This window comes from Abramis brama (assembly GCF_963993115.1).
Source record: "Abramis brama genome assembly, chromosome: 17".
In the NCBI taxonomy this organism is placed as follows: Eukaryota; Metazoa; Chordata; class Actinopteri; order Cypriniformes; family Leuciscidae; genus Abramis; species Abramis brama.
In genome coordinates this window covers 30,289,603-30,317,522 of record NC_139979.1, presented here as the reverse complement: position 1 = coordinate 30,317,522, position 27,920 = coordinate 30,289,603, and the positions used below count along the sequence as shown (strand labels likewise).

The window sequence follows — 27,920 nt, the reverse complement described above, 5'->3', positions numbered from 1 at the left end:
ATATTGATCAAATTGGTGCTGTTCAAGCTCCATCCACACACAGAATAGAATAAGCATATTTTAAGCCGATACATCAACATCTCTCATCATTGGGGTGGGGGAACGGATTTCGACAGCTGAACTATTTGCCGTCGGATTCTGTTCCCCCTATGTTTCTTACACAATTAGGTTCTAAGACTTATCAAATTGTAACAAATTATTAGCTTCAATAGCCTAGTGGTCAGTGCCCTAGAATTTTTTATTTTTTTTAACTTTGGGCGACCCGAGTTCAAGTCCCGGTTCGTCAAACTTTCTTGATACTATACTGTCCTATCATAATAAAAGGCAAAAAAAGATATTCTTTAAACTGATGCAAGTTAAGCTCCATCCACACACAAAAATAAATTCAGCATTTTTTAAGCCATTACATCAACACCTCTCATCATGGGAGTGGGGGAACGGATTCGGACAGCTGTTTTTTTTTGCCATCAGATTCTGTTCCCCCCATATTTCTGACACACTGAGGTTCTAATATTTATCAAATCGGTGCTGTTTAAGCTCCATCCACACACAGAATAGAATAAGCATATTTTAAGCCGATACATCAACATCTCTCATCATTGGGGTGGGGGAACGGATTTCGACAGCTGAACTATTTACCGTCGGATTCTGTTCCCCCTATGTTTCTTACACAATAAGGTTCTAAGACTTATCAAATTACAGTAAATGACTATCCTCAATAGCCTGGTGGTCAGTGCCGTGGTATTTATTTATTTTTTTAACTTTGGGCGACCCGAGGTCAAGTCCCGGTTCGTCAAACTTTCTTGATACTATACTGTCCTATCATAATAAAAGGCAAAAAAAGATATTCTTTAAACTGATGCAAGTTAAGCTCCATCCACACACAAAAATAAATTCAGCATTTTTTAAGCCATAACATCAACACCTCTCATCATTGGAGTGGGGGAACGGATTCCGACAGCTGTTGTTTTTTGCCGTCTGATTCTGTTCCCCCCATATTTCTGACACACTGAGGTTCTAATATTTATCAAATTGGTGCTGTTCAAGCTCCATCCACACACAGAATAGAATAAGCATATTTTAAGCCGATACATCAACATCTCTCATCATTGGGGTGGGGGAACGGATTTCGACAGCTGAACTATTTGCCGTCGGATTCTGTTCCCCCTATGTTTCTTACACAATTAGGTTCTAAGACTTATCAAATTGTAGCAAATCACTAGTCTAAATAGCCTAGTGGTCAGTGTCCTAGAATTTTTTATTTTTTTTTTACTTTGGGCGACCTGAGTTCAAGTCCCGGTTCGTCAAACTTTCTTGATACTATACTGTCCTATCATAATAAAAGGCAAAAAAAGATATTCTTTAAACTGATGCAAGTTAAGCTCCATCCACACACAAAAATAAATTCAGCATTTTTTAAGCCATTACATCAACACCTCTCATCATGGGAGTGGGGGAACGGATTCGGACAGCTGTTTTTTTTGCCATCAGATTCTGTTCCCCCCATATTTCTGACACACTGAGGTTCTAATATTTATCAAATTGGTGCTGTTCAAGCTCCATCCACACACAGAATAGATTCAGCATTTTTTAAGCCATTACATCAACACCTCTCATCATTGGAGTGGGGGAACGGATTCCGACAGCTGTTTTTTTTGCCGTCGGATTCTGTTCCCCCCATATTTTCTGACACTCTGAGGTTCTAATATTTATCAAATTGATGCTGTTCAAGCTCCATCCACACACAGAATAGAATAAGCATATTTTAAGCCGATACATCAACATCTCTCATCATTAGGGTGGGGGAACGGATTTCGACAGCTGAACTATTTGCCGTGGGATTCTGTTCTCCCTATGTTTATTACACAATAAGGTTCTAAGACTTATCAAATTACAGCAAATGACTATCCTCAATAGCCTGGTGGTCAGTGCCGTGGTATTTTTATTTTTTTTTTACTTTGGGCGACCCGAGGTCAAGTCCCGGTTCGTCAAACTTTCTTGATACTATACTGTCCTATCATAATAAAAGGCAAAAAAAGATATTCTTTAAACTGATGCAAGTTAAGCTCCATCCACACACAAAAATAAATTCAGCATTTTTTAAGCCATTACATCAACACCTCTCATCATTGGAGTGGGGGAACGGATTCCGACAGCTGTTGTTTTTTGCCGTCTGATTCTGTTCCCCCCATATTTCTGACACACTGAGGTTCTAATATTTATCAAATTGGTGCTGTTCAAGCTCCATCCACACACAGAATAGATTCAGCCTTTTTTAAGCCATTACATCAACACCTCTCATCATGGGAGTGGGGGAACGGATTTTGACAGCTGAACTATTTGCCGTCGGATTCTGTTCCCCCCATATTTCTTACACATTGAGGTTCTAATATTGATCAAATTGGTGCTGTTCAAGCTCCATCCACACACAGAATAGAATAAGCATATTTTAAGCCGATACATCAACATCTCTCATCATTGGGGTGGGGGAACGGATTTCGACAGCTGAACTATTTGCCGTCGGATTCTGTTCCCCCTATGTTTCTTACACAATTAGGTTCTAAGACTTATCAAATTGTAACAAATTATTATCCTCAATAGCCTAGTGGTCAGTGCCCTAGAAATTTTTTTTTTTTTTAACTTTGGGCGACCCGAGTTCAAGTCCCGGTTCGTCAAACTTTCTTGATACTATACTGTCCTATCATAATAAAAGGCAAAAAAAGATATTCTTTAAACTGATGCAAGTTAAGCTCCATCCACACACAAAAATAAATTCAGCATTTTTTAAGCCATTACATCAACACCTCTCATCATGGGAGTGGGGGAACGGATTCGGACAGCTGTTTTTTTTGCCGTCTGATTCTGTTCCCCCCATATTTCTGACACACTGAGGTTCTAATATTTATCAAATTGGTGCTGTTCAAGCTCCATCCACACACAGAATAGATTCAGCATTTTTTAAGCCATTACATCAACACCTCTCATCATTGGAGTGGGGGAACGGATTCCGACAGCTGTTTTTTTTGCCGTCGGATTCTGTTCCCCCCATATTTTCTGACACTCTGAGGTTCTAATATTTATCAAATTGATGCTGTTCAAGCTCCATCCACACACAGAATAGAATAAGCATATTTTAAGCCGATACATCAACATCTCTCATCATTAGGGTGGGGGAACGGATTTCGACAGCTGAACTATTTGCCGTGGGATTCTGTTCTCCCTATGTTTATTACACAATAAGGTTCTAAGACTTATCAAATTACAGCAAATGACTATCCTCAATAGCCTGGTGGTCAGTGCCGTGGTATTTTTATTTTTTTTTAACTTTGGGCGACCCGAGGTCAAGTCCCGGTTCGTCAAACTTTCTTGATACTATACTGTCCTATCATAATAAAAGGCAAAAAAAGATATTCTTTATACTGATGCAAGTTAAGCTCCATCCACACACAAAAATAAATTCAGCATTTTTTAAGCCATTACATCAACACCTCTCATCATTGGAGTGGGGGAACGGATTCCGACAGCTGTTGTTTTTTGCCGTCTGATTCTGTTCCCCCCATATTTCTGACACACTGAGGTTCTAATATTTATCAAATTGGTGCTGTTCAAGCTCCATCCACACACAGAATAGATTCAGCCTTTTTTAAGCCATTACATCAACACCTCTCATCATGGGAGTGGGGGAACGGATTTTGACAGCTGAACTATTTGCCGTCGGATTCTGTTCCCCCCATATTTCTTACACATTGAGGTTCTAATATTGATCAAATTGGTGCTGTTCAATCTCCATCCACACACAGAATAGAATAAGCATATTTTAAGCCGATACATCAACATCTCTCATCATTGGGGTGGGGGAACGGATTTCGACAGCTGAACTATTTGCCGTCGGATTCTGTTCCCCCTATGTTTCTTACACAATTAGGTTCTAAGACTTATCAAATTGTAACAAATTATTATCCTCAATAGCCTAGTGGTCAGTGCCCTAGAAATTTTTTTTTTTTTTAACTTTGGGCGACCCGAGTTCAAGTCCCGGTTCGTCAAACTTTCTTGATACTATACTGTCCTATCATAATAAAAGGCAAAAAAAGATATTCTTTAAACTGATGCAAGTTAAGCTCCATCCACACACAAAAATAAATTCAGCATTTTTTAAGCCATTACATCAACACCTCTCATCATTGGAGTGGGGGAACGGATTCCGACAGCTGTTTTTTTTGCCGTCTGATTCTGTTCCCCCCATATTTTCTGACACTCTGAGGTTCTAATATTTATCAAATTGATGCTGTTCACGCTCCATCCACACACAGAATAGAATAAGCATATTTTAAGCCGATACATCAACATCTCTCATCATTAGGGTGGGGGAACGGATTTCGACAGCTGAACTATTTGCCGTGGGATTCTATTCTCCCTATGTTTATTACACAATAAGGTTCTAAGACTTATCAAATTACAGAAAATGACTAGCCTCAATAGCCTGGTGGTCAGTGCCGTGGTATTTTTATTTTTTTTTAACTTTGGGCGACCCGAGGTCAAGTCCCGGTTCGTCAAACTTTCTTGATACTATACTGTCCTATCATAATAAAAGGCAAAAAAAGATATTCTTTAAACTGATGCAAGTTAAGCTCCATCCACACACAAAAATAAATTCAGCATTTTTTAAGCCATTACATCAACACCTCTCATCATTGGAGTGGGGGAACGGATTCCGACAGCTGTTGTTTTTTGCCGTCTGATTCTGTTCCCCCCATATTTCTGACACACTGAGGTTCTAATATTTATCAAATTGGTGCTGTTCAAGCTCCATCCACACACAGAATAGATTCAGCCTTTTTTAAGCCATTACATCAACACCTCTCATCATGGGAGTGGGGGAACGGATTTTGACAGCTGAACTATTTGCCGTCGGATTCTGTTCCCCCCATATTTCTTACACATTGAGGTTCTAATATTGATCAAATTGGTGCTGTTCAAGCTCCATCCACACACAGAATAGAATAAGCATATTTTAAGCCGATACATCAACATCTCTCATCATTGGGGTGGGGGAACGGATTTCGACAGCTGAACTATTTGCCGTCGGATTCTGTTCCCCCTATGTTTCTTACACAATTAGGTTCTAAGACTTATCAAATTGTAACAAATTACTAGCCTCAATAGCCTAGTGGTCAGTGCCCTAGAAATTTTTTTTTTTTTAAACTTTGGGCGACCCAAGTTCAAGTCCCGGTTCGTCAAACTTTCTTGATACTATACTGTCCTATCATAATAAAAGGCAAAAAAAGATATTATTTAAACTGATGCAAGTTAAGCTCCATCCACACACAAAAATAAATTCAGCATTTTTTAAGCCATTACATCAACACCTCTCATCATGGGAGTGGGGGAACGGATTCGGACAGCTGTTTTTTTTTGCCATCAGATTCGGTTCCCCCCATATTTCTGACACACTGAGGTTCTAATATTTATCAAATCGGTGCTGTTTAAGCTCCATCCACACACAGAATAGAATAAGCATATTTTAAGCTGATACATCAACATCTCTCATCATTGGGGTGGGGGAACGGATTTCGACAGCTGAACTATTTACCGTCGGATTCTGTTCCCCCTATGTTTCTTACACAAAGAGGTTCTAAAACTTATCAAATTATAGCAAATAGCTAGCCTCAATAGCCTAGTGGTCAGTACACTCTGCACTGCCATTCATTATTTTTCAGCTTATTACGACCCGAGTTCAAGTCCCGGTTCGTCAAACTTTCTTGATATTATACTGTCTTATCATAATAAAAGGCAAAAAAAGATATTCTTTAAACTGATGCAAGTTAAGCTCCATCCAAACACAAAAATAAATTCAGCCTTTTTTAAGCCATTACATCAACACCTCTCATCATTGGAGTGGGGGAACGGATTCCGACAGCTGTTTTTTTTGCCGTCGGATTCTGTTCCCCCCATATTTCTGACACTCTGAGGTTCTAATATTTATCAAATTGATGCTGTTCAAGCTCCATCCACACACAGAATAGAATAAGCATATTTTAAGCCGATACATCAACATCTCTCATCATTAGGGTGGGGGAACGGATTTCGACAGCTGAACTATTTGCCGTGGGATTCTGTTCTCCCTATGTTTATTACACAATAAGGTTCTAAGACTTATCAAATTACAGCAAATGACTGTCCTCAATAGCCTAGTGGTCAGTGCCGTGGTATTTTATTTATTTTTTAACTTTGGGCGACCCGAGGTCAAGTCCCGGTTCGTCAAACTTTCTTGATACTATACTGTCCTATCATAAAAGGCAAAAAAAGATATTCTTTAAACTGATGCAAGTTAAGCTCCATCCACACACAGAATAGAATAAGCATATTTTAAGCCGATACATCAACATCTCTCATCATTAGGGTGGGGGAACGGATTTCGACAGCTGAACTATTTGCCGTGGGATTCTGTTCTCTCTATGTTTATTACACAATAAGGTTCTACGACTTATCAAATTACAGCAAGTGACTATCCTCAATAGCCTAGTGGTCAGTGCCGTGTTTTTTTTTTTTTTTTTTAACTTTGGGCGACCAGAGTTCAAGTCCCGGTTCGTCAAACTTTCTTGATACTATACTGTCCTATCATAATAAAAGGCAAAAAAAGATATTCTTTAAACTGATACAAGTTAAGCTCCATCCACACACAAAAATAAATTCAGCATTTTTTAAGCCATTACATCAACACCTCTCATCATGGGAGTGGGGGAACGGATTCGGACAGCTGGTTTTTTTTGCCATCAGATTCTGTTCCCCCCATAATTCTGACACACTGAGGTTCTAATATTTATCAAATCGGTGCTGTTTAAGCTCCATCCACACACAGAATAGAATAAGCATATTTTAAGCCGATACATCAACATCTCTCATCATTGGGGTGGGGGAACGGATTTCGACAGCTGAACTATTTACCGTCGGATTCTGTTCCCCCTATGTTTCTTACACAAAGAGGTTCTAAGACTTATCAAATTACAGCAAATGACTGTCCTCAATAGCCTAGTGGTCAGTGCCGTGGTACTTTATTTATTTTTTAACTTTGGGCGACCCGAGGTCAAGTCCCGGTTCGTCAAACTTTCTTGATACTATACTGTCCTATCATAAAAGGCAAAAAAATATATTCTTTAAACTGATGCAAGTTAAGCTCCATCCACACACAAAAATAAATTCAGCATTTTTTAAGCCATTACATCAACACCTCTCATCATTGCAGTGGGGGAACGGATTCCAACAGCTGTTGTTTTTTGCCGTCTGATTCTGTTCCCCCCATATTTCTGACACACTGAGGTTCTAATATTTATCAAATTGGTGCTGTTCAAGCTCCATCCACACACAGAATAGATTCAGCCTTTTTTAAGCCATTACATCAACACCTCTCATCATGGGAGTGGGGGAACGGATTTTGACAGCTGAACTATTTGCCGTCGGATTCTGTTCCCCCCATATTTCTTACACATTGAGGTTCTAATATTTATCAAATTGGTGCTGTTCAAGCTCCATCCACACACAGAATAGAATAAGCATATTTTAAGCCGATACATCAACATCTCTCATCATTGGGGTGGGGGAACGGATTTCGACAGCTGAACTATTTGCCGTCGGATTCTGTTCCCCCTATGTTTCTTACACAATTAGGTTCTAAGACTTATCAAATTGCAACAAATTATCAGCCTCAATAGCTTAGTGGTCAGTGCCCTAGAACTATATATTTTTTTTAACTTTGGGCGACCCGAGTTCAAGTCCCGGTTCGTCAAACTTTCTTGATACTATACTGTCCTATCATAATAAAAGGCAAAAAAAGATATTCTTTAAACTGATGCAAGTTAAGCTCCATCCACACACAAAAATAAATTCAGCATTTTTTAAGCCATTACATCAACACCTCTCATCATGGGAGTGGGGGAACGGATTCGGACAGCTGTTTTTTTTTGCCATCAGATTCTGTTCCCCCCATATTTCTGACACTCTGAGGTTCTAATATTTATCAAATTGATGCTGTTCAAGCTCCATCCACACACAGAATAGAATAAGCATATTTTAAGCCGATACATCAACATCTCTCATCATTGGGGTGGGGGAACGGATTTCGACAGCTGAACTATTTGCCGTGGGATTCTGTTCTCCCTATGTTTATTACACAATAAGGTTCTAAGACTTATCAAATTACAGCAAGTGACTCTCCTCAATAGCCTAGTGGTCAGTGCCGTGGTGTTTTTTTTTTTTTTAACTTTGGGCGACCCGAAGTCAAGTCGCGGTTCGTCAAACGTTCTTGATACTATACTGTCCTATCATAATAAAAGGCAAAAAAAGATATTCTTTAAACTGATGCAAGTTAAGCTCCATCCACACACAAAAATAAATTCAGCATTTTTTAAGCCATTACATCAACACCTCTCATCATTGGAGTGGGGGAACGGATTCCGACAGCTGTTGTTTTTTGCCGTCTGATTCTGTTCCCCCCATATTTCTGACACACTGAGGTTCTAATATTTATCAAATTGGTGCTGTTCAAGCTCCATCCACACACAGAATAGAATAAGCATATTTTAAGCCGATACATCAACATCTCTCATCATTGGGGTGGGGGAACGGATTTCGACAGCTGAACTATTTGCCGTCGGATTCTGTTCCCCCTATGTTTCTTACACAATTAGGTTCTAAGACGTATCAAATTGCATCAAATTACTAGCCTCAATAGCCTAGTGGTCAGTGCCCTAGAATTATTTATTTATTTTTTAACTTTGGGCGACCCGAGTTCAAGTCCCGGTTCGTCAAACTTTCTTGATACTATACTGTCCTATCATAATAAAAGGCAAAAAAAGATATTCTTTAAACTGATGCAAGTTAAGCTCCATCCACACACAAAAATAAATTCAGCATTTTTTAAGCCATTACATCAACACCTCTCACCATGGGAGTGGGGGAACGGATTCGGACAGCTGTTTTTTTTTGCCATCAGATTCTGTTCCCCCCATATTTCTGACACACTGAGGTTCTAATATTTATCAAATCGGTGCTGTTTAAGCTCCATCCACACACAGAATAGAATAAGCATATTTTAAGCCGATACATCAACATCTCTCATCATTGGGGTGGGGGAACGGATTTCGACAGCTGAACTATTTGCCGTGGGATTCTGTTCTCCCTATGTTTATTACACAATAAGGTTCTAAGACTTATCAAATTACAGCAAATGACTATCCTCAATAGCCTAGTGGTCAGTGCCGTGGTATTTTTTATTTTTTTTAACTTTGGGCGACCCGAGGTCAAGTCCCGGTTCGTCAAACTTTCTTGATACTATACTGTCCTATCATAATAAAAGGCAAAAAAAGATATTCTTTAAACTGATACAAGTTAAGCTCCATCCACACACAAAAATAAATTCAGCATTTTTTAAGCCATTACATCAACACCTCTCATCATGGGAGTGGGGGAACGGATTCAGACAGCTGTTTTTTTTTGCCATCAGATTCTGTTCCCCCCATATTTCTGACACACTGAGGTTCTAATATTTATCAAATCGGTGCTGTTTAAGCTCCATCCACACACAGAACAGAATAAGCTAATTTTAAGCCGATACATCAACATCTCTCATCATTGGGGTGGGGGAACGGATTTCGACAGCTGAACTATTTACCGTCGGATTCTGTTCCCCCTATGTTTCTTACACAAAGAGGTTCTAAAACTTATCAAATTATAACAAATTGCTAGCCTCAATAGCCTAGTGTTCAGTACACTCTGCACTGCCATTCATTATTTTTCAGCTTATTACGACCCGAGTTCAAGTCCCGGTTCGTCAAACTTTCTTGATATTATACTGTCTTATCATAATAAAAGGCAAAAAAAGATATTCTTTAAACTGATGCAAGTTAAGCTCCATACAAACACAAAAATAAATTCAGCCTTTTTTAAGCCATTACATCAACACCTCTCATCATTGGAGTGGGGGAACGGATTCCGACAGCTGTTGTTTTTTGCCGTCTGATTCTGTTCCCCCCATATTTCTGACACACTGAGGTTCTAATATTTATCAAATTGGTGCTGTTCAAGCTCCATCCACACACAGAATAGAATAAGCATATTTTAAGCCGATACATCAACATCTCTCATCATTGGGGTGGGGGAACGGATTTCGACAGCTGAACTATTTGCCGTCGGATTCTGTTCCCCCTATGTTTCTTACACAATTAGGTTCTAAGACGTATCAAATTGCATCAAATTACTAGCCTCAATAGCCTAGTGGTCAGTGCCCTAGAATTATTTATTTATTTTTTAACTTTGGGCGACCCGAGTTCAAGTCCCGGTTCGTCAAACTTTCTTGATACTATACTGTCCTATCATAATAAAAGGCAAAAAAAGATATTCTTTAAACTGATGCAAGTTAAGCTCCATCCACACACAAAAATAAATTCAGCATTTTTTAAGCCATTACATCAACACCTCTCACCATGGGAGTGGGGGAACGGATTCGGACAGCTGTTTTTTTTTGCCATCAGATTCTGTTCCCCCCATATTTCTGACACACTGAGGTTCTAATATTTATCAAATCGGTGCTGTTTAAGCTCCATCCACACACAGAATAGAATAAGCATATTTTAAGCTGATACATCAACATCTCTCATCATTGGGGTGGGGGAACGGATTTCGACAGCTGAACTATTTACCGTCGGATTCTGTTCCCCCTATGTTTCTTACACAAAGAGGTTCTAAAACTTATCAAATTATAGCAAATAGCTAGCCTCAATAGCCTAGTGGTCAGTACACTCTGCACTGCCATTCATTATTTTTCAGCTTATTACGACCCGAGTTCAAGTCCCGGTTCGTCAAACTTTCTTGATATTATACTGTCTTATCATAATAAAAGGCAAAAAAAGATATTCTTTAAACTGATGCAAGTTAAGCTCCATCCAAACACAAAAATAAATTCAGCCTTTTTTAAGCCATTACATCAACACCTCTCATCATTGGAGTGGGGGAACGGATTCCGACAGCTGTTTTTTTTGCCGTCGGATTCTGTTCCCCCCATATTTCTGACACTCTGAGGTTCTAATATTTATCAAATTGATGCTGTTCAAGCTCCATCCACACACAGAATAGAATAAGCATATTTTAAGCCGATACATCAACATCTCTCATCATTAGGGTGGGGGAACGGATTTCGACAGCTGAACTATTTGCCGTGGGATTCTGTTCTCCCTATGTTTATTACACAATAAGGTTCTAAGACTTATCAAATTACAGCAAGTGACTCTCCTCAATAGCCTAGTGGTCAGTGCCGTGGTGTTTTTTTTTTTTTTAACTTTGGGCGACCCGAAGTCAAGTCCCGGTTCGTCAAACGTTCTTGATACTATACTGTCCTATCATAATAAAAGGCAAAAAAAGATATTCTTTAAACTGATGCAAGTTAAGCTCCATCCACACACAAAAATAAATTCAGCATTTTTTAAGCCATTACATCAACACCTCTCATCATGGGAGTGGGGGAACGGATTTTGACAGCTGAACTATTTGCCGTCGGATTCTGTTCCCCCCATATTTCTTACACATTGAGGTTCTAATATTTATCAAATTGGTGCTGTTCAAGCTCCATCCACACACAGAATAGAATAAGCATATTTTAAGCCGATACATCAACATCTCTCATCATTGGGGTGGGGGAACGGATTTCGACAGCTGAACTATTTGCCGTCGGATTCTGTTCCCCCTATGTTTCTTACACAATTAGGTTCTAAGACTTATCAAATTGCAACAAATTATCAGCCTCAATAGCTTAGTGGTCAGTGCCCTAGAACTATATATTTTTTTTAACTTTGGGCGACCCGAGTTCAAGTCCCGGTTCGTCAAACTTTCTTGATACTATACTGTCCTATCATAATAAAAGGCAAAAAAAGATATTCTTTAAACTGATGCAAGTTAAGCTCCATCCACACACAAAAATAAATTCAGCATTTTTTAAGCCATTACATCAACACCTCTCATCATTGGAGTGGGGGAACGGATTCCGACAGCTGTTGTTTTTTGCCGTCTGATTCTGTTCCCCCCATATTTCTGACACACTGAGGTTCTAATATTTATCAAATTGGTGCTGTTCAAGCTCCATCCACACACAGAATAGAATAAGCATATTTTAAGCCGATACATCAACATCTCTCATCATTGGGGTGGGGGAACGGATTTCGACAGCTGAACTATTTGCCGTCGGATTCTGTTCCCCCTATGTTTCTTACACAATTAGGTTCTAAGACGTATCAAATTGCATTAAATTACTAGCCTCAATAGCCTAGTGGTCAGTGCCCTAGAATTATTTATTTATTTTTTAACTTTGGGCGACCCGAGTTCAAGTCCCGGTTCGTCAAACTTTCTTGATACTATACTGTCCTATCATAATAAAAGGCAAAAAAAGATATTCTTTAAACTGATGCAAGTTAAGCTCCATCCACACACAAAAATAAATTCAGCATTTTTTAAGCCATTACATCAACACCTCTCACCATGGGAGTGGGGGAACGGATTCGGACAGCTGGTTTTTTTTGCCATCAGATTCTGTTCCCCCCATATTTCTGACACACTGAGGTTCTAATATTTATCAAATCGGTGCTGTTTAAGCTCCATCCACACACAGAATAGAATAAGCATATTTTAAGCCGATACATCAACATCTCTCATCATTGGGGTGGGGGAACGGATTTCGACAGCTGAACTATTTGCCGTGGGATTCTGTTCTCCCTATGTTTATTACACAATAAGGTTCTAAGACTTATCAAATTACAGCAAATGACTATCCTCAATAGCCTAGTGGTCAGTGCCGTGGTATTTTTTATTTTTTTTAACTTTGGGCGACCCGAGGTCAAGTCCCGGTTCGTCAAACTTTCTTGATACTATACTGTCCTATCATAATAAAAGGCAAAAAAAGATATTCTTTAAACTGATACAAGTTAAGCTCCATCCACACACAAAAATAAATTCAGCATTTTTTAAGCCATTACATCAACACCTCTCATCATGGGAGTGGGGGAACGGATTCAGACAGCTGTTTTTTTTTGCCATCAGATTCTGTTCCCCCCATATTTCTGACACACTGAGGTTCTAATATTTATCAAATCGGTGCTGTTTAAGCTCCATCCACACACAGAACAGAATAAGCTAATTTTAAGCCGATACATCAACATCTCTCATCATTGGGGTGGGGAAACGGATTTCGACAGCTGAACTATTTACCGTCGGATTCTGTTCCCCCTATGTTTCTTACACAAAGAGGTTCTAAAACTTATCAAATTATAACAAATTGCTAGCCTCAATAGCCTAGTGTTCAGTACACTCTGCACTGCCATTCATTATTTTTCAGCTTATTACGACCCGAGTTCAAGTCCCGGTTCGTCAAACTTTCTTGATATTATACTGTCTTATCATAATAAAAGGCAAAAAAAGATATTCTTTAAACTGATGCAAGTTAAGCTCCATACAAACACAAAAATAAATTCAGCCTTTTTTAAGCCATTACATCAACACCTCTCATCATTGGAGTGGGGGAACGGATTCCGACAGCTGTTGTTTTTTGCCGTCTGATTCTGTTCCCCCCATATTTCTGACACACTGAGGTTCTAATATTTATCAAATTGGTGCTGTTCAAGCTCCATCCACACACAGAATAGAATAAGCATATTTTAAGCCGATACATCAACATCTCTCATCATTGGGGTGGGGGAACGGATTTCGACAGCTGAACTATTTGCCGTCGGATTCTGTTCCCCCTATGGTTCTTACACAATTAGGTTCTAAGACTTATCAAATTGTAGCAAATTACTAGCCTCAATAGCCTAGTGGTCAGTGTCCTAGAATTTTTATTTTTTTTTAACTTTGGGCGACCCGAGTTCAAGTCCCGGTTTGTCAAACTTTCTTGATATTATACTGTCCTATCATAATAAAAGGCAAAAAAAGATATTCTTTAAACTGATGCAAGTTAAGCTCCATCCAAACACAAAAATAAATTCAGCCTTTTTTAAGCCATTACATCAACACCTCTCACCATTGGAGTGGGGGAACGGATTCCGACAGCTTTTTTTTTTGCCGTCGGATTCTGTTCCCCCCATATTTCTGACACACTGAGGTTCTAATATTTATCAAATTGATGCTGTTCAAGCTCCATCCACACACAGAATAGAATAAGCATATTTTAAGCCGATACATCAACATCTCTCATCATTAGGGTGGGGGAACGGATTTCGACAGCTGAACTATTTGCCGTGGGATTCTGTTCTCCCTATGTTTATTACACAATAAGGTTCTAAGACTTATCAAATTACAGCAAATGACTATCCTCAATAGCCTAGTGGTCAGTGCCGTGGTATTTTTTTTTTTAAAACTTTGGGCGACCCGAGGTCAAGTCCCGGTTCGTCAAACTTTGTTGATACTATACTGTCCTATCATAATAAAAGGCAAAAAAAGATATTCTTTAAACTGATGCAAGTTAAGCTCCATCCACACACAAAAATAAATTCAGCATTTTTTAAGCCATTACATCAACACCTCTCATCATTGGAGTGGGGGAACGGATTCCGACAGCTGTTTTTTTTTGCCATCAGATTCTGTTCCCCCCATATTTCTGACACTCTGAGGTTCTAATATTTATCAAATTGATGCTGTTCAAGCTCCATCCACACACAGAATAGAATAAGCATATTTTAAGCCGATACATCAACATCTCTCATCATTGGGGTGGGGGAACGGATTTCGACAGCTGAACTATTTGCCGTGGGATTCTGTTCTCCCTATGTTTATTACACAATAAGGTTCTAAGACTTATCAAATTACAGCAAGTGACTCTCCTCAATAGCCTAGTGGTCAGTGCCGTGGTGTTTTTTTTTTTTTTTTACTTTGGGCGACCCGAAGTCAAGTCCCGGTTCGTCAAACGTTCTTGATACTATACTGTCCTATCATAATAAAAGGCAAAAAAAGATATTCTTTAAACTGATGCAAGTTAAGCTCCATCCACACACAAAAATAAATTCAGCATTTTTTAAGCCATTACATCAACACCTCTCATCATTGGAGTGGGGGAACGGATTCCGACAGCTGTTGTTTTTTGCCGTCTGATTCTGTTCCCCCCATATTTCTGACACACTGAGGTTCTAATATTTATCAAATTGGTGCTGTTCAAGCTCCATCCACACACAGAATAGAATAAGCATATTTTAAGCCGATACATCAACATCTCTCATCATTGGGGTGGGGGAACGGATTTCGACAGCTGAACTATTTGCCGTCGGATTCTGTTCCCCCTATGTTTCTTACACAATTAGGTTCTAAGACGTATCAAATTGCATCAAATTACTAGCCTCAATAGCCTAGTGGTCAGTGCCCTAGAATTATTTATTTATTTTTTAACTTTGGGCGACCCGAGTTCAAGTCCCGGTTCGTCAAACTTTCTTGATACTATACTGTCCTATCATAATAAAAGGCAAAAAAAGATATTCTTTAAACTGATGCAAGTTAAGCTCCATCCACACACAAAAATAAATTCAGCATTTTTTAAGCCATTACATCAACACCTCTCACCATGGGAGTGGGGGAACGGATTCGGACAGCTGTTTTTTTTTGCCATCAGATTCTGTTCCCCCCATATTTCTGACACACTGAGGTTCTAATATTTATCAAATCGGTGCTGTTTAAGCTCCATCCACACACAGAATAGAATAAGCATATTTTAAGCCGATACATCAACATCTCTCATCATTGGGGTGGGGGAACGGATTTCGACAGCTGAACTATTTGCCGTGGGATTCTGTTCTCCCTATGTTTATTACACAATAAGGTTCTAAGACTTATCAAATTACAGCAAATGACTATCCTCAATAGCCTAGTGGTCAGTGCCGTGGTATTTTTTATTTTTTTTTACTTTGGGCGACCCGAGGTCAAGTCCCGGTTCGTCAAACTTTCTTGATACTATACTGTCCTATCATAATAAAAGGCAAAAAAAGATATTCTTTAAACTGATACAAGTTAAGCTCCATCCACACACAAAAATAAATTCAGCATTTTTTAAGCCATTACATCAACACCTCTCATCATGGGAGTGGGGGAACGGATTCAGACAGCTGTTTTTTTTTGCCATCAGATTCTGTTCCCCCCATATTTCTGACACACTGAGGTTCTAATATTTATCAAATCGGTGCTGTTTAAGCTCCATCCACACACAGAACAGAATAAGCTAATTTTAAGCCGATACATCAACATCTCTCATCATTGGGGTGGGGGAACGGATTTCGACAGCTGAACTATTTACCGTCGGATTCTGTTCCCCCTATGTTTCTTACACAAAGAGGTTCTAAAACTTATCAAATTATAACAAATTGCTAGCCTCAATAGCCTAGTGTTCAGTACACTCTGCACTGCCATTCATTATTTTTCAGCTTATTACGACCCGAGTTCAAGTCCCGGTTCGTCAAACTTTCTTGATATTATACTGTCTTATCATAATAAAAGGCAAAAAAAGATATTCTTTAAACTGATGCAAGTTAAGCTCCATCCAAACACAAAAATAAATTCAGCCTTTTTTAAGCCATTACATCAACACCTCTCATCATTGGAGTGGGGGAACGGATTCCGACAGCTGTTGTTTTTTGCCGTCTGATTCTGTTCCCCCCATATTTCTGACACACTGAGGTTCTAATATTTATCAAATCGGTGCTGTTTAAGCTCCATCCACACACAGAATAGAATAAGCATATTTTAAGCCGATACATCAACATCTCTCATCATTGGGGTGGGGGAACGGATTTCGACAGCTGAACTATTTACCGTCGGATTCTGTTCCCCCCATATTTCTTACACATTGAGGTTCTAATATTTATCAAATGGCAACAAGTTTCTAGCCTCAATAGCCTAGTGGTCAGTACACTCTGCACTAGCGTTCATTATTTTTCAGCTTATTACGACCCGAGTTCAAGTCCCGGTTCGTCAAACTTTCTTGATACTATACTGTCCTATCATAATAAAAGGCAAAAAAAGATATTCTTTAAACTGATGCAAGTTAAGCTCCATCCAAACACAAAAATAAATTCAGCCTTTTTTAAGCCATTACATCAACACCTCTCATCATGGGAGTGGGGGAACGGATTCGGACAGCTGTTTTTTTTTGCCGTCAGATTCTGTTCCCCCCATATTTCTGACACACTGAGGTTCTAATATTTATCAAATTGATGCTGTTTAACACAAAACATTCAAAACAGCTCAATTTATTGCAGTGTGCCTATAGGTGGTTTGGTTGTTATCAGTATCACCATTTTTTTGTTTTAGATTTCAGTGTTCTTGAAGGTATTCCCAAATGTCATGGTTGATCTGAACAGACTTTTGTTGACCGGTAGTGGCACTGGGACGAAACAATCACCTGATCATCACTGTACCAATTTATGACATCTCTGGGGCTTGGCCAAAAAAACGTGTTTATGCAGTTCCTGTGCATACATTTGATTTTGATGTTGTGGTTCTCCACTTCCTGAATAATACCAGGGTATGGCTGTTCATCGTAATTAAGAACACACCACTGTCCAATGTGTTTACTCTCTATGACTTCTGGACAAGGTGAACAATCAAATGACAATCGTTCAGTTGTTGCAAGATTTTCCATTTTTTTCATGCAAAGAGATGCCTCTTGGAGTACATAACATGGGCAATCATACACATGCTTTTCGGCCTGGCAGAAACAACTTACCGTTATGTCTCTGTATTTTAGACAGCTGGGTTCAGCTCTCACCACTTGATGAATTTTCATCATTCCCTTTATGTTTGCACTTCTTCCATCATTTGTACCCAGGCATCAACATCCTCTTTTCCAACATAAAACAGTCGTACCACTGATCCAGAATATTTCAAATGGTAAAAGAGGGATTCTGCATCGGGCAAATCTTGTCCATGCCTAACTAAATTGTATGCAATTCTTTTAAGTGTAATAATGATACTGCATTAAACAAATTCTTAAAGGGATTTTTTTTTTTTTTTTAAATAATAAATCAACTCCATGGCTGATTCCAAGTGATCAAGGGCTTAGGTCAGGACCAGGTCAGGACCAATGGAAGGAGCGTCGTCCATCTTTTTTTACAGTCAATAGAGAGCCTAAGACCTTCCCCTTCCGGTTGACCACCATGGGACCTTATTTCGGAAAAATACTGTATGGTAGTCAATGGCGAGAGACAAATATTTTGATCTCGTTTGAATCATGCCCTGAATTACACATATAATGTTTGTCAATTTAAAAGATACATTTTAAAGTCAAGAAAGTCGCAGTTTGATGTAAAACTGTTGAGGTATAAGACTCTGAAAATACGTAATTACAAAGACTACAAACCCAAAATGCGCACATGTGACGTCATACCTTTTCTCTCAATGAATGAAGCTAACTTTACTGAAGCTAACGTCTGTCATTTTTTCTATAGTCTTACGTTATAATCGTAACGTTACGCCGTCATGCCTGAGTGTTTTGTACCAGACTGCACACATACGATGTTGGTGACGTACATAGTGCGAGACGAGAGATGTAGTTCATTGAGCGATTTTCACATAAAACTAAATGTTACTCTTCTGTTTTATGATAAACTGCGACTTTCTTGACTTTCATAATTATCTTTTAAATTGACAAACATCATATGTGTAATTCAGGGCACAGTTCAAACGGAATAAAAAGATAAGTTGTCTCTCGCCATTGACTACCATACATATTTTTTCCGAAATAAGGTCCTATGAGCTCTATGGCTCTGGTCAGAACGTCCCAGCGGCAACCTCCCTGTCTCTCTTTTGAAACCAACACGGAAGTGAATTAAACGGCAATTCATCAACCGGCCGCTTGAGGCTGGATGCAGAAGTGAGTCAAATCTGTATCTCCCCCATGTTAAAATGCCCAACTTTACAACAGAAAAAAAAGTTTACAGTCTGGAGCAAAAAGTGGCTTTGGTCTATACAGCTAATAGTGGAATAAAGTCGTTATTTTTGTTTGTTTTTTTGCGCACAAAAAGTATTCTCAGCGCTTGATAAACTTAAGATTGAGCCACTGTAGTCACTTGGACTATATTAACGATCTCTTTAATAACTTTTCTGGGCCAGCAAGTTTCATTTCCTTAGAAGCCTATGGAGGAGTGGTCCAGCTGTCAGATTTAATCAAAAATATCTTAATTTGTGTTCTGAAGATGAACGAAGGTCTTACGGGGTTGGAACAACATGAGGGTGAGTAATTACTGACAGAATTTTCATTTTTGGGTGAACTAACCCTTTAAGGGTGTCCACTTTTGAGTGACAGGTGGATTCCGCTGCTGTGGTCATTAGTCATCATTAGCCGTTTGTCTGCTGTCTGTTAGCCGTCACGTTACCTCAGCTCATTGTCTGACTGTAAAAATAAATAAATTCGGGAGTGATCGCGCTACCAAGATGGCGACGGTCGGCCACGCCCACTTTAGACTTCAAAAATGGACTTCAGAAACCTACGGGTGACGTCACGGACACTACGTCCATATTTTTTTACAGTCTATGGCAGTAACGTAATGTATTAATATTAATATTAATATTAATAATTTTATTAGATATTTATTTATTTATTTATTTAATTAGTAGTCAGTAAAGTAGGCTTTTTTTTATCCACACTCCATTTCAGAAGGTGGCGGTAATGCACATTAAAAAGTTGTTTGCCAACCGCCATTAAAAATCAGAAGAAGAAGAAGAAGAAGAAGCAAGGTATAACTGTATATTTTTGTTGGGTGCCAGCACATATCGGGATAATAGGGAATGAAATAGCTGATAAATTAGCAAAAGAGGCATTAAAGAAAAACGTGGTGGAAGTTAAAGTCCCTTTGGGTAGAAGTGAAATAAAATCTGTGATTAATAGGAAATTAATACAAAAATGGCAACAAAGATGGGAAAATAGCAGTACAGGTAGGTGGTTTTATAGTATTGAGAAATCAGTAGGGAAAAAGTGCAGTTTTTTGGAAGATATAGAAAAGAAGAAGTAATGATATCTAGATTAAGAATGGGACATACAGGATTAAACTCAACATTAGCATTAATGGGGAAGCATGACAGTGGGATGTGTAACGAATGTAATATTTTAGAAACAGTTGAGCATGTGCTTTTTAAGTGTGGTAAATATGATGGTCAGCGTGACAGTCTTTTTAATAGTATTAAAAATAGGCCAGTGAGTGTTGTGGATCTTCTGGGGAAGGGTTTAAGTGACAATCAGATATATAGGGCTGTTTTAATCTTTTTGGAGGTTACAGGTATATGTTACAGGATATAGGAATATAGGGTCTGAGGCCCGAGGGTGAGATGTATGGTGCCTCTGCCTGCCTTAAAGTCTGAGGAGCCCAGTGTGGAAGCTGGAGGAGCTGAACACGCAGCGTCAGCTGAAGCCTGGGCTCTGATCCTTTGGGGTGGGTGGGGTATCCACCCCCCTTCAATTTTTTTGTTTGTTTTTTTTTAAGGAAGGAAAGGAAAGGAAGGAAAGGGGAAAGAAAGAAAATAAAATAAAACAATACAGATTCATCACCCAGGTGGATAAAATATTCAGTAGGTGGCGGTAATGCTCCTATGGAGTGAACGGCCAGATAACTAAAAGAAGAAGAAGAAGAAGAAGAAGAAGAAGAAGAAGAAGAAGAAGCAATGACGTACATCCGAGTGAACGAGACGGAGGCAGAGAATAACCATGACCATTTGTACTGGAACGCAGCCTAGTTTTGTACTAAAGTTAACAAATCATCCATGCAAGTCAACCGACATTTTGTTTGTTTTCGTAATATTTAATCAAAATCTGAAAATGCACTTCCCCTCTGGTGCTCTGATGACGTCAGTCAGTTTGAGTGGCGAGCGCGCGAAAAACGAAGCATGACGACAAAGCGGAGAGGATGTCGAGGAGGTGCGTGTTTGGTTGTGGCTCTCCCGAAACACTTTTCCCATTCCCTAAAACCCCCTGGCTGCGGTCCCGATGGCTAGAGTTTTTGCATTTCGAGGAAGGGGCGATATCAGAGAGGTCGCGGCTGTGTTCAAAGCACTTCACGCGCGAATGCTTCAGAAACTGGACAGAACACGAAATGGGGTTTGTGAGATATCTGTCACTAACAGACTCGGCTGTCCCGTCAGTCTACACAGTCGGTGCCCCCCCTCAAAGTTCGACGGTAAGTGAAACTACACATCAACCCCGCTCAGGGCTGCCAACAGAACTTCATGTCAATAAACTATGATTTTTTTGGAGGGTATGTTTAAAAAATACAGTACAACTTACATTTCTCAATCATATCTCAAATCGCTGAATTATTGTTTCATCCGCGGAATGAAGCAAAAAAAAAAAAAAAATCAACGATATTTACGTTATATTTATCACAGAAAAGCCATTACATTACCATAAACTCGATAACGTTAGTTATCGAGAACAATGTAAAGACGAGTATTTTGTTAATTATATGCATTATATTACATATTATATTTTACTCATTAAAATGTTACTATTATAATGTTATTATAAATAAAAGGGGCCTACAATTGAATACACACACACACACATCTATCTATATATATATATATATATATATATATATATATATATCAGTTGCTAATGTTGACCTTTAATAATAATGTACCAATAGGGTTCCCTGTATAGTTTACAAAATTAGTTGAGATATTTATTTCCTTGAAAAAAATTAATATGTACTGTATATCCAAATGAATCGATAATTGAATCAAGTTTGAAATCGAATCGTAAGCTTATGAATCGAATCGTAAAATCTGTTTGTAAAAGCGGTAAACCCCACCAGTTAGGAATAATTCTCACTCCCAAGTTGAACTCAAAAGTTGGCAGTCCTGCACATCATCTATTGTGGCATTGTACCCATATCACACTGTAATACCATTCCTGTTATACAGCCCCTAACCAGAGATGTGGCCTGTCAGTGTGACGCTCCGTCTTTGAAGAAGAGTGCCTCGATCCAAACAGTAACACAAAAGCTGAAGAGACGGAGTAAAGGTAAAGTTACAGGCTTCTAGCTATGTTTATCTTCATCGCATCAGCTGGGAATCCTATTCTTGTGTTGTTTCATGGGTTTGATTGTCAAATGTGTGTGTTGAAAATTTCAGCGGTTCAAGTGAAGCCTTTAGGCCACTCTGTTGGCATTGCTTGTTCCGTCGATAATGTCGGCACAAGTGTCGAACCTCCACGTCTCACGTCAACACCAATTAAAAGGCCACGCGTGGAAGACAGTGACAGCTCAACATGAACCTCAAAACAATCGTCAGAAGACACCTATGAGCCTGATATCACTCAAGAGGACAGAGAAAAGTAAGTCTATATTTGGTAGAGATTATACACAGGTTATCACTAAAACTTCAGACATGTTGAAAAATGTCAGGGCATCTATGGCTCTGTTTACTCCTGGTGTTAAGATGCGCTTTGGTCGATCGGATCACAAGTAGACGAGGGAGACACATACCCATTTACACCTGGTGTTTTGTCCACTTCCGATCACTTCTGTCCTGATTTCTCAGAGGGGAGGGTCTATGGGGGGGTAAATGTACGTGTTTTTCAGATCTTTTGATCTAAAGGACAAAATAAGCTCTCGCAATTCACATATGAACTCGACCGAAGACGATGGAAAAACATACGGAGAGCATCAGCTTTCGTTTCTGCTCTGACAGCCGCAAGATCAACCGAACGCTGGGAGTGTGTGTTAGATGTCAGGAATGGTGAAGAGTGTATTGTGCTTGGTATGTTTTTCCTCTTCAAACCAAACTTGGGTCTCCAGCCGACAAAGTTTAAATTAGGGATGCACCGATACCACTTTTTTCTATTTTTACCGATACAGAGTATACAGAGTATCGATACTTGTATTTTCATTTCATTTTTAATCTTTTTAAATATTGGGCATTGAAACCAAAAGAATGTGAATCAAATTAGTTGACTTCGCAAATAGACAGTTCCTTCAGTTATTTTCATGCCTAATTTTATGCCTGTAATAATGTATTGTAGGAGCTTCTGTTACTTTCACTGTTCATAATATTGCTCTATCATATTTTATCTTTAATTTAACAGCACAGTGAATATTTAGAGAGCAGTGAGAGGTTTTCTGTTAATAAAATAAATAAATAAACGAGGCTAAACCTCCATTTTGTAACAGATGTGTTTATTTTAGCACTTCCGTTAGTGAAACATTCGCTTTATATTTCCCGACAACGCTTTGAGAGGGATGTGGGACACGAGCAGGAAAGACAGTCGTTCTCTTTTCTAATATCTTCATGTTTTCTTCTGATGTTCATAGCAACTGACACTCGTTGTAAAAGGTCTGAAGAGCGTATTTTATCTTCCGCAGTGTCAAGACATTTAGGCTATGTTTGATTTTGCGCTGCCAGAGAAAGCGAAACTAAAATCCCAAGCGTGTGTGAAATGCGCTATACAAATAAACTTGACGTGCCTTACCATAATAACAAGCACAAACTGTTCAATTTGATAGATATCAGGCCTATTCGTATTTTTACTGTGGTAAAGTAGAAAAAACGCTGTAGGACAAATTAAAAGTGAACCAAAGGAAGAAACGTTTATAATCCCCTGTGAAAATGGTCGAGACGTGAGTGAAGATTTGGGAAAAGAAACGAGATATTCCATGTCCAGTGGAAGATTGTTAAATTCGCTGATAATCGGGTGAGATCGCAAAACATAATACAAAACCGACAAAGCGTAAATATACGGGCTCATGTGACGTACCTCTCATTCGGCACGAATCCAAATGTTTCTATGGCTGCAATGTAACATTTAATTACTAACCTATTATTTATTTTGTAAAAAAATCTTCGTGCTTCACTTGTGTCATAATATTCACGTTAAACATCATTCACGTACAAAAAAAAATTGGTTTTGCCGGACCACCGCCGGTGCTACTCAGCCACACGTTCACCGGCACAGCCCTAAACGATACCCAACCCAGTTATCCTAGTGTTTTACCGTATTTTCCGGACTATAAGTCGTTCCGGAGTATAAGTCGCATCAGTCAAAAAATGCGTCATGAAGGGGAAAAAAACATATATAAGTCGCACTGGACTATAAGTCGCATTTATTTAGAAATTTATTTCACAAAATCCAAGACCAAGAACAGACATTTAATCTGGAAAGGCAAGTTATTCAACTACACAGTAGCACACAGAACAACAGGCTGAGTAGGTGTCCGGTGTGTTAACACAACACATTAACAGTTATTCAGCTACACAATAGCATAAAGAACATATACCTGGGAGGCTGAATAGGCTAAATTAACATAAGCCAGTGAGTCCAACAAGCAAGTTACCAGTAAACAAGTTCACCAAGCTCCCGCGATCTCATTCCACATCACTGAATCCATTGAATTTTCTTCATCCTTGGTGTCGCTTCTGAACAACTCTGCCATAGAGCGCCCTCTCGCGGCTGTAGACGGTAATGTTTTCATCTCAGTCTGAATTAATTTTGATATATAAGTCGCACCTGACTATAAGTCGCAGGACCAGCCAAACTATGAAAAAAAGTGCGACTTATAGTCCGGAAAATACGGTAATTCATTATCGGGTCTGATGCCGGTTTCGGTGCATCCCTAGTTTAAATCCCGTCCCTAGTTTAAAAGGAACAAAATTGATAAAGGAGTTTGAATCTCACTCAACACGACCGAAACTATTTAATAAAGAGGGCAGTAGAAGTGAAATTTGGAATTATTTTGCTTCTAAAACTGATGAAGAACCATCAAACCTTGCCAAGCATCTGTCACTTGCCCATCCTGACTTGTAAAAGCCATTCAGAGATGGACAGGTGAGTGCATCCTTCAAACGATCCAATTTAGACATTTATTTTCTTAACACTGATCAACGCACATACATAAGATCATATTGTTTAAATAACACAAGGTTACAGTGTTTGACACACTAGAACCAATGATGTTTAGATCTCATAATATTTAAATGTACAGTCTTCACTGCATAAATTATAATTTAAATATAGATTAATACTCCTTAAAGCTACAAACGTTATTCAGGCAAGAGCAGTGAGTGATTTTCTGTCTCTTGTTCTTGGTTATCCTTAATGACACATTACAGCAGCGGGTTTAATTAGGTCACTTTAAGACCTGACGCACATCCTATTATCTCACAAATCTTTACATACATTTAAGAGTTCATTTTATTTGCTTGAATAAGAGTGTGATCATATATTATAATGCTAGCCAAAGGATGACGAAAAAAAACGGATTTCGCGGATCTGCGTTGATTGCGTTAAATGTTTAAAGTGTTAAACTGAAATTAATTGCGTGTGTAAACGCGTTCATTTTTCCTCAAATACAAACACATATATCTGCTTTATATCGGCCACCCTGCTCTCTAAGATATCGGCCATCAAAAATCCAATATCGTCGACCACTAATTAGAATATCATATTAATAAAAGCTAGATGACTTCTGTGGCTAAACAGCATGCAGTTAATTTTAAACCATTGGAAAAAAGGTGGAAAAAAGCTCTTTCTGGTTATGCTGTGACCACTTGACAATCTGGTTATGTGTGTATGCCACTTGACAATAGTGCTGTCTGATTAACTTTTTGGGTACAAACATGTTCCTCGTTGTAAATCAAGAAAACAAGAGATTCAAATAAGACAAAACAGTGTTGAGCTATATGGCAATTATTAGTTTTCTGTCGATAAAATGTGTCCAAACAGTTGCTCAGCTAATAAAAAAACATAATATATTAAAGCATCTTTAGTGTTTCCCTGGTCATCGACTGGCGACGCAATGACACTGGTTAAAGTTGCTGATTTCTCTGGATTTAAACATTGGTGGAAACATTTGGGATAAAGTACGTACACAAAACAAATCCAAAAATCTTACATATTGTCCTTTTAAATATGTGTAAACAATTAACTATATCCGGTGTATATATGTGTATAAAATATCAATAATTTTTTTCTAATTGATCATGTATATGTGCATCATAATATATTGTAGTTTAATTTTGATTAAAGAAAAGGAAAAGACTGTATTCATCGTAATACCTCACCTTAAAAATACTGAATAACACCTTTTCTTTTAATAAAACATTTTTATTATTTTGCTGCCAGTCAACATGCATAAATGAAAGCATGCACTATAAGCACATTAACTAATTAAAACACTTATTCAAACTCTATTCAAAGTATTTCAAATGTTTCAAATTGAGTTATGTGAGGAAAGCTCACGGTTTCATTATTGCCATGTGATCACCTGGAAAAGTGTAACAAGATCCACCCGTGTGGTTTTGAGTTTCTCGGCACAACAGTTCACACAGTTAAGACTCACTGAACCAAAAATAAAATAATATTCAGTGAGCCACTGCATGTTTCCCCTGTCAGCCAACCACATCAGTTTTATTTATTTAGTTGCGCTCGATGATTGGCAGAACGCAACTCGGATCCATTTCCAGGCTGAGCTCCAAGAGTCTGAGGGTTAGATTGTCTGTGTATAGCTTTGCTACAATCCAATTGTCCTCCATCACAAGTTTGATGCATCCATTGATTGAACCTTCATCCCTCCTCTTCCATCTCTTCCTGATAGGTTGACACAGAGACGGAGCGGTACGGATCCAGAACCATCTGAGCACAACGCACCATTGTAACCAGCAGAAACACACACAGCAGGGCCAAGAAGAAGAGAGCGAAGCCCAAATCCACATCAATGTCCAGCCGAGACATCGGAGGAGGAAGGTCCATGATTGAGGAATCCACTCTATTAGTAAGTCAGACTGAAAAGCACAAACTCCCAAGACATGGGGCTGATTTGAAATGCTGTCCACATAAATTCCCTCTTGTTCCTGTCAAAAGCAACCCTAGTCGGTCGTGTTGTGCTTCTGTTGGTGTCGATCAGGTGCTAGTCAGTTCTGTATCAGATGCGTCTCACATTCCCGCACACAACAGTCTTTTCTTCATCCATTTGGGGGACTTTTCATAACAACACGTTTGAAAGTAAATCAAGCTGCTGAATTGCATTCAATCTCGAAATTTTATACGCGACCAATGCAACACGAACACGTTTAAAAGAAATACCTTGATGAATGGTGATGGCTGATCGTGTCGGTGGCTCACCCCGCAGTCGTTGGTCAGGGATACGTGTTCTCTTATCTCCGGTATTAGCATGTCTTCCTTTGGTCTGAGAGACATACACACCAACACTTGGCACCTGTGTCCTCGATGAATAGTTAAACAGGAGTTTGGTAACGATCAGGCCTTATATGGCATTAAGACGTCAGAAACGCTAGATTCCACTCCACGTGTTTCTGGCAACAGGTGATGATGAAGAACTGGACACTGGCAGATTTCAGACCGCAGGAAATGACACACTGCATCAGGACAATGATTGATGGAGTTCAGATAGATGTCGCTGGCAACTGAAAGCTTTAAGGTAACACTTTATTTTACAGTGTCCTTGTTACATGTTACATGTACTTACCATAGAAATAACAGTAAATTATGCATAATTACATGCAACTAACCCTCAACCAAATCCTAATCCTACCCAAACCCTATAGTAAGTACATGTAGTTAATTATTATTACTCAGTACTTAAATATATAATTACACTGACAATGACACCTTAAAATAAAGTGTAACCAGCTTTAAAGCTGCCGTCGGCAACATTTTTTTGATCATATTCAGTGAAATTGACACTATAATCCGACAGAACAACATAAATAAGGTGGTTGTAAAAAAAACCCGAGCTTCTAACTCCACCTGGAGCGTGTTATTTGTTTTGCAAAAATCCACTGCTCCCGGATCATCGGGTCCAATCAGCGCAGGGGGGTGTGAGATCTGACTGTCAATCACAGGTCGTGCACACGCCACAGACCCCCCTCCCTCGCGCACGTTACAATATCACATGTACACG

At 39.0% G+C, this 27,920-nt stretch overlaps 1 protein-coding gene across 2 annotated transcripts in view; it reads left to right on the top strand.

The window, feature by feature from the left end:
- Positions 1–20,628: 20,628 nt before the first annotated feature.
- LOC311067115 (uncharacterized protein) overlaps positions 20,629–27,920 on the top strand; it is a 9,811-nt gene continuing 2,519 nt past the window's right edge. The window contains exons 1-5 of one of the 2 annotated variants that reach the window (XM_084088734.1): positions 20,644–21,182; positions 21,928–22,027; positions 22,138–22,339; positions 26,595–26,771; positions 27,323–27,437. In XM_084088734.1, coding sequence (XP_083944860.1) covers positions 20,913–21,182; positions 21,928–22,027; positions 22,138–22,277 — 510 coding nt within the window. In that variant the 5' untranslated portion in view covers positions 20,644–20,912 and the 3' untranslated portion in view covers positions 22,278–22,339; positions 26,595–26,771; positions 27,323–27,437. Of the gene's footprint in view, positions 21,183–21,927; positions 22,028–22,137; positions 22,340–26,594; positions 26,772–27,322; positions 27,438–27,920 lie in introns of both variants that reach the window. The other variant, XM_084088733.1, reaches the window with a different exon arrangement.